Raw genomic sequence first — 12,495 nt, 5'->3', positions numbered from 1 at the left:
TATATATATATACAGAGAGAGAGAGAGAGACAGAACAGACAGACAGACAGACAGAGGGAGACAAACAGATAGACATGGACAGGGGGAGAGAGAGGGGGTGTTGATGATGATGATGATGATGATGATGATGATGATGATGATGATGATGATGACGACGACGACGATGACGGCGACAAAAACGACGACGTTGATGATGATGATGATGATGATGTGTTTCTGCAGTCGCTACTTACAAAATTAGCAGCCCACGCTAAGGCTTGGTGGTATGTCTGGGTTCGAACACAGAGCAACGGAAATTTTTTTCTTTTTGTTTTTATTTTTATGAAGCACGCAACCATCAGTGAGATGCGAGTTAAAACAGATGTTCTCAATGAAGTGTGAGTTATTGTCGAATAGCCCTTAGTTGGTCAACTCGTACAAGGCTTAGAAAGACACTAGACAAACTTTGAGGCCTGAGGTTTAAGTTAAGGACTTAAAAGAATCGATCATATACATTAAATCATATATAATCCTCGTTTGAATAGATTTTTCGCTGTTTTCATTGTTGTTATACAAGGTATGATTGATTTAATACTGTTATTAGCACGGTTAAGTGTAATGTCAATAAGACAATACTACACTAGTTGTTATTGATTCCAGAAGCATGATCGTAAAAAGCAGCCGCCTGAATCATTGACACATGTGGTGGATATAATTTTAAATCGTTAAAGAAACGTAGTATGATGGAAGCGAGTTTTGTTTTTTAATCTTTGGTTTTTGTTGCAAGCGTTTTGCTTTCATTATAGATTTTTTTTGTTTTGTTTTGTTTTTTGCGTGGAAGGGACGGTATTAAAGTCGAGCTTTCCCTGAAAATAAAGTTTTTACTATACCCTGGTAAGCTGAACACATCTCTGTTACTTAACGGAACACTCGGCGATTTTATAGAAACTGCTTACTGTTTGTTGGCACTGAGTCGCTTACGACGTCGAGGGTTCCAGTTGATCCGATCAACGGAACAGCCTGCTCGTGGAATTAAGGTGCAAGTGGCTGAGCACTCCACAGACACGTGTACCCTTAAGGTAGTTCTCGGGGAGATTCAGCGTAACACAGTGTGACAAGGCTGACCCTTTGAATTACAGGCACAACAGAAACAGGAAGTAAGAGTGAGAGAAAGTTGTGGTGAAAGATTACAGCAGGGTTCGCCACCATCCCCTGCCGGAACCTCGTGGGACTTTAGGTGTTTTCGCTCAATAAACACTAACAACGCCCGGTCTGGGAATCGAAACCGCGTGTCCGCTGCCCTAACCACTGGGCCATTGCGCCTCCACTCTTACTGCTTACTGTAACTGCTTACTTTTGGGAACTGACAGTCCTTACTTACTGGCAATCTGTCGCTTACGACAACGATGGTTCCAGTTGATCCGATCAACGTATAACCTGTCTGTGAGCTTAACGTACAAGAGGCTGAGCACTCTACAGACACGCGTACCATTAACGTAGTTCTTTGGGGGATTCAGCGTTACACAGAATGTGACAAGGCTAACCCTTTGAATTACAGGTACCAGTTTCTTTTGCCAATTAAGTGAACTAGAGCAACGTGAAATGATTGCCCAGTTAAGCCTATTTTGAACTCGAACCAAAATTGGAAGCCTCTACGCGATTCCTCGTTCCTCCATCCCTTAGAAATAACATTCGAAACCATTTCAGATATGGCCCGGATGCATAAAAAGAATAATAAAAGAACAGCATTCGATAACTTAGTTCTACGCATGAAAAAGACGGGATGGTTGTGGTTTGCATCTCGAAACATCTCTCATCATAGATCTGACTTGAGGCTAAATAAGTAAAGCAGCAACACATTTTCAAGTAGGTGTTCTTGATTGCTGGCCTTTATATGTCTTATCTTTTATTTGTTTGGGCTGCGGCCATGTTGGGGTACTGCCTTGGAAGGGTTTATACGAACAAATTTACCCCAGTACTTACTATTTTAAAATCTGATACTTATTCTATTGATCGTCTTTTGATGAAACACTAAGTTACGGAGACGTAAACAGACCGACACTGGGTATCAAGAGGTGGTAGGGGACAAACACAAACGTGACACACACGCACATGCATATATATACATACATACATACATATATATATATATGTGTGTGTGTGTGTGTGTGTGTGTGTGTGTGTGTGTGTGTGTGTGTGTGTTTGTTTGTTTGTTTGTTTGTTTGTGTTTATACAACAGGCTTCTTCCAATTTCCGTTAACCAAATCCATTCACAAGGATTTGATCGACCCGCGGTTACAGTAGAAGTCAAATGACGGAGGTGCCACGAAGAACCATGTAGTTGGGAAGAAAACTGGAACTATGTGATTGAGAAGCAAACTTCGTGCCACACAGACGCGCTTGCGCCATGATTAAAATGAATAGAAAGTTTTACGTTACTCACAAGAAGTCGATGATGAATACAGTCGCCGTGAAAGACACCAGCAGTGCGAAATACCTCCAGTTATAACTACGCATTAAATAACCTGACATACCGAGAACCAGACAAGACAGTGACCAATTTACTCCGCGGATCATTGAGATAAATGCTCGTCTTTCCGTTGGAAAAATCTCCAATGCTAAAGTTGCCGTTGGAATGCTATAGCCCTGTGGCAAAAAACACACGAAAAATGACATTATATATATATAGCATATAGTTCAAATTTACAGAAAACAAAAGAAGACAATGAAGGAACAAGAAGCAGGTGCATTAGCTTAACGCTCGGGAAGAATGGTAAAGTAATTGACGTTTCGAGCCTACGCTCTTCGATAGAAAGGACAGAGGAAAAAGAAACAGGGGTATTAACGGTTCAACGGTTCAACATGTATAGCAGGTTCTAGTGACACGCATTTCAAGGTGACTGGTACTATTTTGACTGCAAATTTTATGCCAGAGTATCTTTCTCCTAGAAGAGCTGCCTTCCACGGTTTTGGCTAATCTATCTATCTATCTATCTATCTATCTATCTATCTATCTATCTATCTATCTATCTATTTTTCACTTAACTATAAATAAAACATATATACAGATGGTATTTCATAGAAGACTAAGTTAATAAATCAGCGAACGTAAATCTGACCAGAATATATGTTAAAGAAGTTCTCTATTCTAGTTACATCAGTTGTACATTGTTTTCCGAAGCCAGCTTTAACGATATTGTACAAGCATTTCGGCTACATTTGACGAATTTTATGTCTTCTGTTTTTTGGAACAGTTTAACGGTAAACAGTCGATGACGTTGGGGAGCATTAAGATTACAGTTGTGATTAAGAAACAGTTTGCTGACATGGTGTACAGGAAGCCATATAAATATTGGATAAGAGTTTCATGTATCATAATAATTCGTACCGGGTGTCATAAATGACATCATGACTGTTGCTCAATGATCTGTGAACACTATAAAAGCCTGTAAGACGTGACATGGGCATCTACAAAAGAGACCAAGAAACCGTGGCCAACAGGAAGGGACAGAGTAGGCACTCTCACTGCGTCCGCTCACCAAAGTTCATACAGCAACGCAGAACAAGGCACTTAGCCTCAATTCAAATACCTATGTTATGACGATGGAGACTGTGATCAAAACTTGGCCAAAGAGGATTGCTGCTGGAAGGCCATATATGTGTGGCTGCATGATTCGGCTCCTTGCCATACTTCCGGAGAGAATCGGAAGTTGTTGTTAGAGAATTTGGACGACATTACCAGTCCCAATTTCTGGCCTCCTAACTCTCCTGATTTTAATCCCATGGATTGCTATGTGTAGGGTGCTATTGAGAAAGACACCAATCACTCTGGCTACAACACCAAAGCCAAGATGGTGGTCAATATCAAGGTATTCAAAGATTTTCCCACAAACACAGGGAGGAACCGTCTTGAAGCCGTGATGGAAGTTGAGAGCAATTACTTTTAGTAAACTGTTATCTCCCCGCTATAATTTAGTTGATATCTTTTAATTGCTTAAAATACTTCTATTTTTGGATGGGATATAGTGTTTTCTTTTCCTTTATGCCAACTGTCAAATTTAGCCCGAACAACCTGTAATGAATTTAACTATGCTTTTTTATGTAATGAATTTCTCTTTTTTAATGAACTTATGCGTCGGTCATTAAAATAATAAAATAGTGGTGAGATGGCGGCGAGCTGGCAGAAACGTTAGATACGTCAGGCGAAATGCTTAGTGGTATTTCGTCTGCCGTTACGCTCTGAGTTCAAATTCCGCCGAGGTCGACTTTGCCTTTCATCCTTCCGGGGTCGATAAATTAAGTAACAGTTACGCACTGTGGTCGATGTAATCGACTTAATCCCTTTGTCTGTCCTTGTTTGTCTCCTCTATGTTTAGCCCCTTGTGGGCAATAAAGAAATAAGAAACGTTAGCACGCTAAAGCGGCGAGCTGGCAGAAACGTTAGCACGCCGGGCGAAATGCTTAGCGGTATTTCGCCTGTCTTTACGTTCTGAGTTCAAAGGTCGACTTTACCTTTCATCCTTACGGGGTCAATAAATTAAGTACTAGTCGACTGTCCCCCCTCCTCCAAAATTCCAGGCTTTGTGCCCGGAATAGAAAAGAATAAAATAGTGGTTAGTTACCTGCTCGAAACATCCAATGAAAAATCGCAGTACCAGGAATGGAACCAGTGATGGAATGAAAACCACAGCAAATGAACAGACCCAGATAGCTGCTTGGCAGAATATAATTATTGGTCGCCGGCCGCAACGGTCTGCGAAATATGGTATTACAAACGCTCCAACTGTCATACCAATCACCAGTATTGTCTGTGAAAGGGCACCAAATGCTCTCTTCCCGCAGACTAAATCCCACTATAACGGGAACAGTAAAAAAAAGTTATGTTATTTTTCATGATGAAATTTGAAGAATCGGAGGAAGGAAATGCTTTTTGGTTATATCGTCAACATTAGAGTTAAGGGGAAAGATTAGCAATGGACAACAAAATAGAAGCAACATAGAGCTTAATGCTTTGTAGAGTTAATTACCTCCCCCTGTACGTCCTGAGTTGGAAACTCGACCAAAGCATAGCATGGTCAGATTTAATTATCGTCTCTCCGCGTCGATAAAATAAGAACGTTTGATAAATATTAGAGTAGATTAAAGTGACACAATCTTTTCTCAATCTGACAATCTAACGACTACATTAGAAATAGTATTTTTGGAGATACAACAGGTTGTTAGTAGTTGCATATCATCCGAAGCATATTTGTGTTTTTGTCTGTTTTTTTTATGACGTCAGGTGCCTACAACGGAGCCTATTCTCCAACATGCATTCTGTTATCGTACTTGACTTCACGTATGGTCTTGAATACTGACTGTTCACTAGAAGATTATAATCGTGATTGCGGTCGACCATTAAAAGGGATTCCTCCGAAATATCTACGAAGTAACGTTACTCGAAAATCAAGGAGTCTCTCCAAGTCCAACAGCGACTTCTTCACAATGAGAAATCACAGCTCCTGCACTACGCATACGTTAGAAGGTCGCAGTAAAGTATCGCAAGACGGATTTTTCAAGTCGAGTGACTCATCAGGAGACGCAGAATATAGACCACCAGGAAGACGGGTGGATAATATTCATTATCTCGATTGGTCATGCTTGGTAATCCAGCAAGGAAGTGTAATAACGGCTGCTTCTACGGAGGAGATAACTGAGGACTCTACCGCCATGACACCCACCCCAGGAATATTGGACGACGAAAATGGATAGGAAATTTTGGCATCAAGAAAATTAATAGAAATCTGGTATTGACATCGGTTCAAAATGGAATATAATATTTCGCTTTGACAAGGCTTTTTATATAAATATATATATTCTATCGCAATGACGTGCATTAAGACAACAAATTGATTTTTAAATAATATTTTATACTAAAATTGACTTCTTACGTTGATACGATTACAAATATCTAAGGGGAGAGAAATTTAGTTAGATTAATTCCCTTCAATAGATCTTTGATAATTATTGTACCAATTACTAATGGATTAAGGGCAGATTAGGCAACTGTATGATTTAAAATTGAGAACATCTGGTTGACGTAGCTAAATAATACATTTAAATCTGGTATTTTACAATTATTATTGCTCCAATAATTATATGTATATCCATTTACATGCATGCATACATACATACCGTTCTTGATGTTGAAATCCAATGAAGGCGCCTTGAATCGAGGTTAGAAAACGACTGTTTCTCTATTGGCAAGAAATCTTCAAATAAAACTGAACAATGACATACACGCAGGCATATAAACATATATACATATATGCATGCATACATACATGCATACATGCATACATATATACATGCATACATACATACATACACACATACATACATACTGTTATGTCTCAAGCTACTGCTATCTAGCACCTTCGGATGATCTCTACTCAACCGCTACACAACTGCTACTCGACTGCTACTCAACAGTTACTCGACTGCTACTCAACACTCCTACCATGGCCAGACTACCTCTATTTATATGTCTTGGGAGATCCTACTTCTTCGCCTGGGGGCGTCGACACAACACATACATACATACATACATACATGCATGAATACATACATACTTGTATACATACATACATACATACATACATACATACATACATACATACATACATACATACACCACAGCTATACGCTTTTTCAGTCGAAGCGATGTTCGATCCTCGTAGGCAATGTTACAAATTTGTTTGCCTATTCATCTATATTATTAAATGAACACACGCACATATACACACCCGCATATCTACATACATATATGTATGTATATAAATTTATATGTGTGTGTGCTTGTGTGTATTTTTGTTTGTATGTATGTATGTATGTATATGTGCAGATTTGTGTGTTTTGCTTTATGTATGTATTCTCATGCACATAGTTGCATATCTAGACAAGCTCATATGTAATTAAATGCTAAACTTTTACAGATACTTGCAGTATCATCACCATCACCGATATTATCATTATCATCATCATCATCGTTATAGCCATCATCCTCATCTCCACCACCAACACTAACACCACCACCATCATCATCACGAGCAGCAGCAGCAGCATCATAATTGTCGTCATCATCATCATCATCATCATCACCACCACGACGGCGACCACCACCACCACCACTACCACCACCACCACCAACACCAACACCACCACCACTATCATCATCACCATCATGAAGTCGCAGCTGAGGACTCACGCAGTTACCATGTAAGTCGTTCTAAAGCGGAAATAGACTCCAGGGTGGTCGTTGCCCTTTTTGATTGAATTAACAGTCCTTCCTTCCTTCCTTCCCACTCTTTCTTCTTTCAACTCTTCTCTCATTCATTCTTCATTTATTCATTTAGTTATTCATTTTATTTATTTCAACACTTATTTCTTTTATCATATATGAATTAATTTATTCAAACGTCTGTATTTTTTTTTTTGTGTGTGTGTGTGTGTGTGTGTGTGTGTGTGTGTGTGTGTGTGTGCCTGTGTATGTATGTATGCATGTATGTATAAACACACACACACACACACACACACACACACATATATATGATGTCCTGTACCCATATATGTATGTATGTATACATATAGATGTAGGTATGTACATATATGTATGGATATATGCATATATCTATATATTATTTGTATTATATAGATAGATAGATAGATAGATAGATAGATAGATAGATAGATAGATAGATAGATAGATAGATAGATATACACGCACACACAGAAACAATTGTAGCATGGAAGATGTTTGTATGCCATTTAAGAAAACATAAAAACCGTTAGATCCACTTCAACACTTAAATTTAATTTGTATCAAAATATTTTCGTTGCTTTGAAACTGCGACCTGTTTCCTGACAAAACTTCGTGCGGCATCTTTTTTTTCTGTATGTGTGTATATTTTGAAATGGCGTATAAGCATCTTCCACGCTACAAACTTTTTTGCTTCAACACACGATCTCAGATCAAGTCACTTGCTATGCAAGTACATCTCCGTAATATATATATATATAACACAAATAATATGTGAGTATATGCGTATATACGTACATGTATGTACATACCTACATCTACATGCATATATAGATGCATATCTGGGTACAGGACGTTGCAAAAAAACGTGGACAAAATGATAAACAGAGCACAGAAAACACACAGGCCACATAGAGAACATATCGCCCACCAGATGCTCCAAATCACACAGGAAAGTTTAAAACTGCTTTGCAAAAATAGAAGTTCATACCAAGCTGGAACATCGCATCAGTCTTCAACTTCCCTTATGTGGAATGGTGCGAGGGCCTCATGCTCTCAGGAATGACACACAGCCAACAAGCATAGGAGCAAATTATGTCCTAACCAACCAGTGCAATTAATATACTGGGTCTCTACTTTACAAGCATCATGAGTATCCATATTGTGAAAGTAACACTGATTCTCGTCTCGGATCACATATTATAGAGCTGACCATGTATGGACCAAAAACACCAGTAATCTCTCCAGTTTGAACTTTCATAAAGCAAATTGGAAATCAATTCAGAAAGAGGTCTTCAAATAGGATTGACCTAAATATCTCTCCACATAAGACATTGACAAGAAACTCAAACATTTCATGTCTGTAATGCAAATCTGTCCTAGAGATCTCCAAAGAAAGGAAAACTCTTATGAGACGATGGACAACATTGCTAGCCGTCTGTACAAACATCTCAAAAATAGTAAACAATACCGCCTGAAAACATCACTGTTGGAGATTTGATAAAAGTCTGCATCAATCCCATTAAAAAGAGGGAGCAGTGCTGAGAGATCTGAGTTTAAACATTGTTAATCCAAACCCTAAAGGGTTTTAGTACGCTAAAAGATAAGGTCCCTCATCCAAAGGGCCGGGTTCCTCACGGGAAACCCAGTGAGGATAAGTGGAATACTAGACAAACAATTCAAAAGTGTTTTGACTGCCTCTTTAGAATATAGGCAAGTAAACAAACCAGCGGAATTCTTTACCATTTCAACTGCAGCACGGGAGGCAATAATAATTGATTACGACTTTGATTACGTCTTTGCTAAAGTCGCCCGTTGTGTGATGTGACACAAGTTGTGAAAACTCAGTATTGTGGGAAGACTTTTAGCATCTCTTCTGTTTCCTCATGCATTGACAAGCATGGTTGAATTCATTTGTGTGTGCGTGTATAAGTATATGTGTGGGTGTGCGAGAGAGAGAGAGAGAGAGAGAGAGGGGAAGATAGACAAACAGTTAGAGACAGACAGAGAAAGGGAAAAAGTGAGAAACAGAGAGAACGGTAAGTTTTCTGTTTGAGAAAGAATGTATAGACAAGAGTCATGTATGTGCATGTATGTATGTATGTATGTATGTATGTATGTATGTATGTATGTATGAATGTATGTTTGTATGTATGAGCTTATGTTTATGTATGTATGTATGTATGTATGTGTGTATGTATGAGTTTATCTGTGTGTATGTATGTATGTATGCATGCATGTATGTGTAGGTATGTGTGAATGTATGCATGTGTGCTTATGAATGTATGTATGAGTGTATGTGTGTGTGTATGTATATATATGTATGTATTTATGTATGCATGTACGTATATATGTATGTATGCGTGTGTATGTATGTGTTTGTGTCTTTATGAATGTATGAATGTATGTATGTGTTCATGTATGTAAGCATGTGTGCATGTATGCGTGTATCTAAGTTTGTATGTGTATTTGTATGTATATATGCATGTGTGTGTGTGTGTGTGTGTGTGTGTGTGTGTGTGTGTGTGTGTGTGTGTGTGTGTGTGTGTGTGTGTGTGTGTGTGTGTGTGTGTGTGTGTGTGTGTGTGTGTGTGTGTGTGTGTGTGTGTGTGTGTGTGTGTTTGTATATGTTGTTATCATCAGTAAAATTTCCCTTAATCTTAAGTCAAAAGAAATCATTATCTACTCTCAAGGGAAATCTTAATTGGAATTTGCGACATTTATGCCATTTCCGATATTAATTGGTGACGTAATTAAAATAGTTTCACACGTATATTTGTCAATGATGATACAAAATCTGTTGTGTATGAACACGTTAACGTAACAATGTGCATTAAGGACATAGATCGCTGAACTCGGAATTAGAGATTTGTGGAGACAGGAAAATATGTGTGGAGCAATAATGCATCTAATATTCTTTTCTACTTTAGGTACAAGGCCAGAAATTTTGGAGGAGGGGACCAGCTGATTAGATCAACCCCAGTACGCAACTGGTACTTAATTTATCGACCCTGAAAGGATGAAAGACAAAGTCAACCCTGGGAGAATTTGAACTCGGAACGTAAAGATAGACGAAATTCCGCCCAGCATTTTCACCCGGCGTGCTAACGTTTCTGCTAGCTCACCGCATGTATTTGTTGGTTAATTAACTAAGTAATTGACTAATAATAAAGATATAAAGCTGAACCAGACTTTAGTTGACATGGTGCAAGATTTTCTGCATACACAATTGGGAAGAGCTAGTAATCAGTCGCATTCGCTGGTAATCAAAATTAAACAAGCACACTATTACAATGCAGCTGACTAAAGCTGGTCCGTACCGGCAACAACCAGCAACATTCAACGCTAAAACTACCATTAATTTTCCCACCCCCACCTCCACCCCCAATTGTGCAAGATCACGAGGGGATCTCGAATAATTTGCGTGTACAACTAAGCACTGAGTCTCAAATAGCAGCAGTGAGATGATTATTGTTAACAACGACAGATGGCAAAGAATGAGAGACTGGGTTTCTGAAATCTTAGATGTGTGCTGTTGAAGTGTGCAAAGCACACAGTGCTGTAATATTGCTACCAAAACAAGCCCGTTACATATTGTGAAAGAATAACGAAACTTACCTCAGAGATAAAAGAGTTACTCTTCGGTCGTTCATATATATAACCATTTGTACAGGGTAGACTCAAAATTGTGGAATTTGTAGGACCGTTACTTGACATCACATTGACTGAACACTGGCTATATTCTAACCAAGTAGCATTGTTGTTGCTGCTAGAACTCATCAACTCCTGGATTTCGATAGGTAGTATAGTGCTGTTATCATAAGCTCGACATTGAAAATCTGGTTTCATCCCTAATTAAAAGAGAAAAAAAAGAGTATAATTGAAAACATAGAGATGAAATCATTGGTGTCGGAAATAGCTGGCAGGCTGGGGGTAAAAAATCCGTTATTACCGATAGAAGTAATGTTGGCTCAAAATAGCATTCTGCGTATCATACTTAATGTGATTTGTTAATTACTTTTATTTTTAATTTGTTTTATCAGAAGATAAAAAGCATGCGGTTGTTAGTCGATAGTTGCTGCTGATGACGTGCAAAAACACAGAAACCATAATTTAGTAATTCCACCCATAGCTGCTTGGCACTTTGAATCTACTACTGATGCATTTCTGATTTTATTTATTTATTTTTTTTAGCTTTGTTTGTCTATGCGGACTGTTTTCTCGAGACGAACACCCAGTTTTCTGACTGTCTACAATGTATCCACATTAAGATGTACAAAATGATTCTGTATATAACAACGTATGCACAACACACATGCACACGCACACACTCACACGCACACACACACATATATGTATACACAAGGAGGTGCCGAGTTGGCAGCAAGTTGCATAGAGTGTATGTGTAACAGAATCCGTACTCAGATAAAACGTTTGCTTAGGATTAAATGCTCCTGTTGGATCAAGATTTGGTAATCTTTGGGAATTCAAGATTCCATTCAACACATCTGTGTTCTCGCATAGACGAGACCGACACTTTATTCAATTTTATGCGGTCTCTTTAATTCCACTTATAGTCGAAAGCGGTGTATACAAATTTGATGTATGAGTTTTGCCGTTCGTCCGAAAGCGAGTGTCGGCTTTATGCGATTGCTGGACTGTAATGGTGCAAAACGGCGGAGTCTAAGGTAAGCATTCTGTATGACATTCTGGATACAATACGACACCAAATTTGAAACGAGAAAAAAAAAAAGAAAAAGAAAATGCGGGACCTCATGGCTTAGTGTTAGCTTCACACGTGTTTCGGTGATTGCAATTAACTATTCCTCGCTGTCAACAAGAGAAGGGAGAAGCTGACGATGCGATGTAACATCTGCTTAAATGCCCCGAATGCTAATGAAAGCAAATTCATTCAACCGTTAATAGACGGTGAGTGCATCTACATTTATACTGCGTCCCTGTCTCTGTCTATCTTTCTCTCTCTCTCTTTCTCTCTCTCTCTCTCTCTCTCTCTCTCTCATTCGCACTCACTATCACTCGTTCACTCATTCACTCACTCACTCACTCTCTCTCTCTCTCTCTTTCTCTCTCTCTCTTTCTCTCTCCTTTTCTTTCTTCCACTCACTCTCTCTTGTTTTCTCTCTCTCTTTCCCTCTCGCTCTTTCCTTTTCTCCTTCTCTCTCACTCTCTCTCTCTCTCTCTCTCTCTCTCTCTCTCTC

At 38.9% G+C, this 12,495-nt stretch overlaps 1 protein-coding gene across 3 annotated transcripts in view; it reads right to left on the bottom strand.

The window, feature by feature from the left end:
- Positions 1–12,495, bottom strand: part of LOC106870129 (solute carrier family 22 member 3) — a 34,171-nt gene that overhangs the window by 20,691 nt on the left and 985 nt on the right. The window contains exons 1-4 of one of the 3 annotated variants that reach the window (XM_014916118.2): positions 12,049–12,216; positions 10,895–11,127; positions 4,602–4,832; positions 2,423–2,625 (exon numbers count right to left, since the gene is read on the bottom strand). In XM_014916118.2, coding sequence (XP_014771604.1) covers positions 2,423–2,625; positions 4,602–4,832; positions 10,895–11,125 — 665 coding nt within the window. In that variant the 5' untranslated portion in view covers positions 11,126–11,127; positions 12,049–12,216. Of the gene's footprint in view, positions 1–2,422; positions 2,626–4,601; positions 4,833–10,894; positions 11,128–12,048; positions 12,217–12,495 lie in introns of those variants that run through there. The other 2 variants (XM_014916116.2, XM_052972189.1) reach the window with 2 other exon arrangements.

The sequence above is a fragment of the Octopus bimaculoides genome, chromosome 12, assembly GCF_001194135.2.
Source record: "Octopus bimaculoides isolate UCB-OBI-ISO-001 chromosome 12, ASM119413v2, whole genome shotgun sequence".
NCBI classification, from domain to species: domain Eukaryota; kingdom Metazoa; phylum Mollusca; class Cephalopoda; order Octopoda; family Octopodidae; genus Octopus; species Octopus bimaculoides.
The sequence above is the reverse complement of the archived record's forward strand: the minus strand, read 5'-3'. Positions and strand labels throughout refer to the sequence as shown.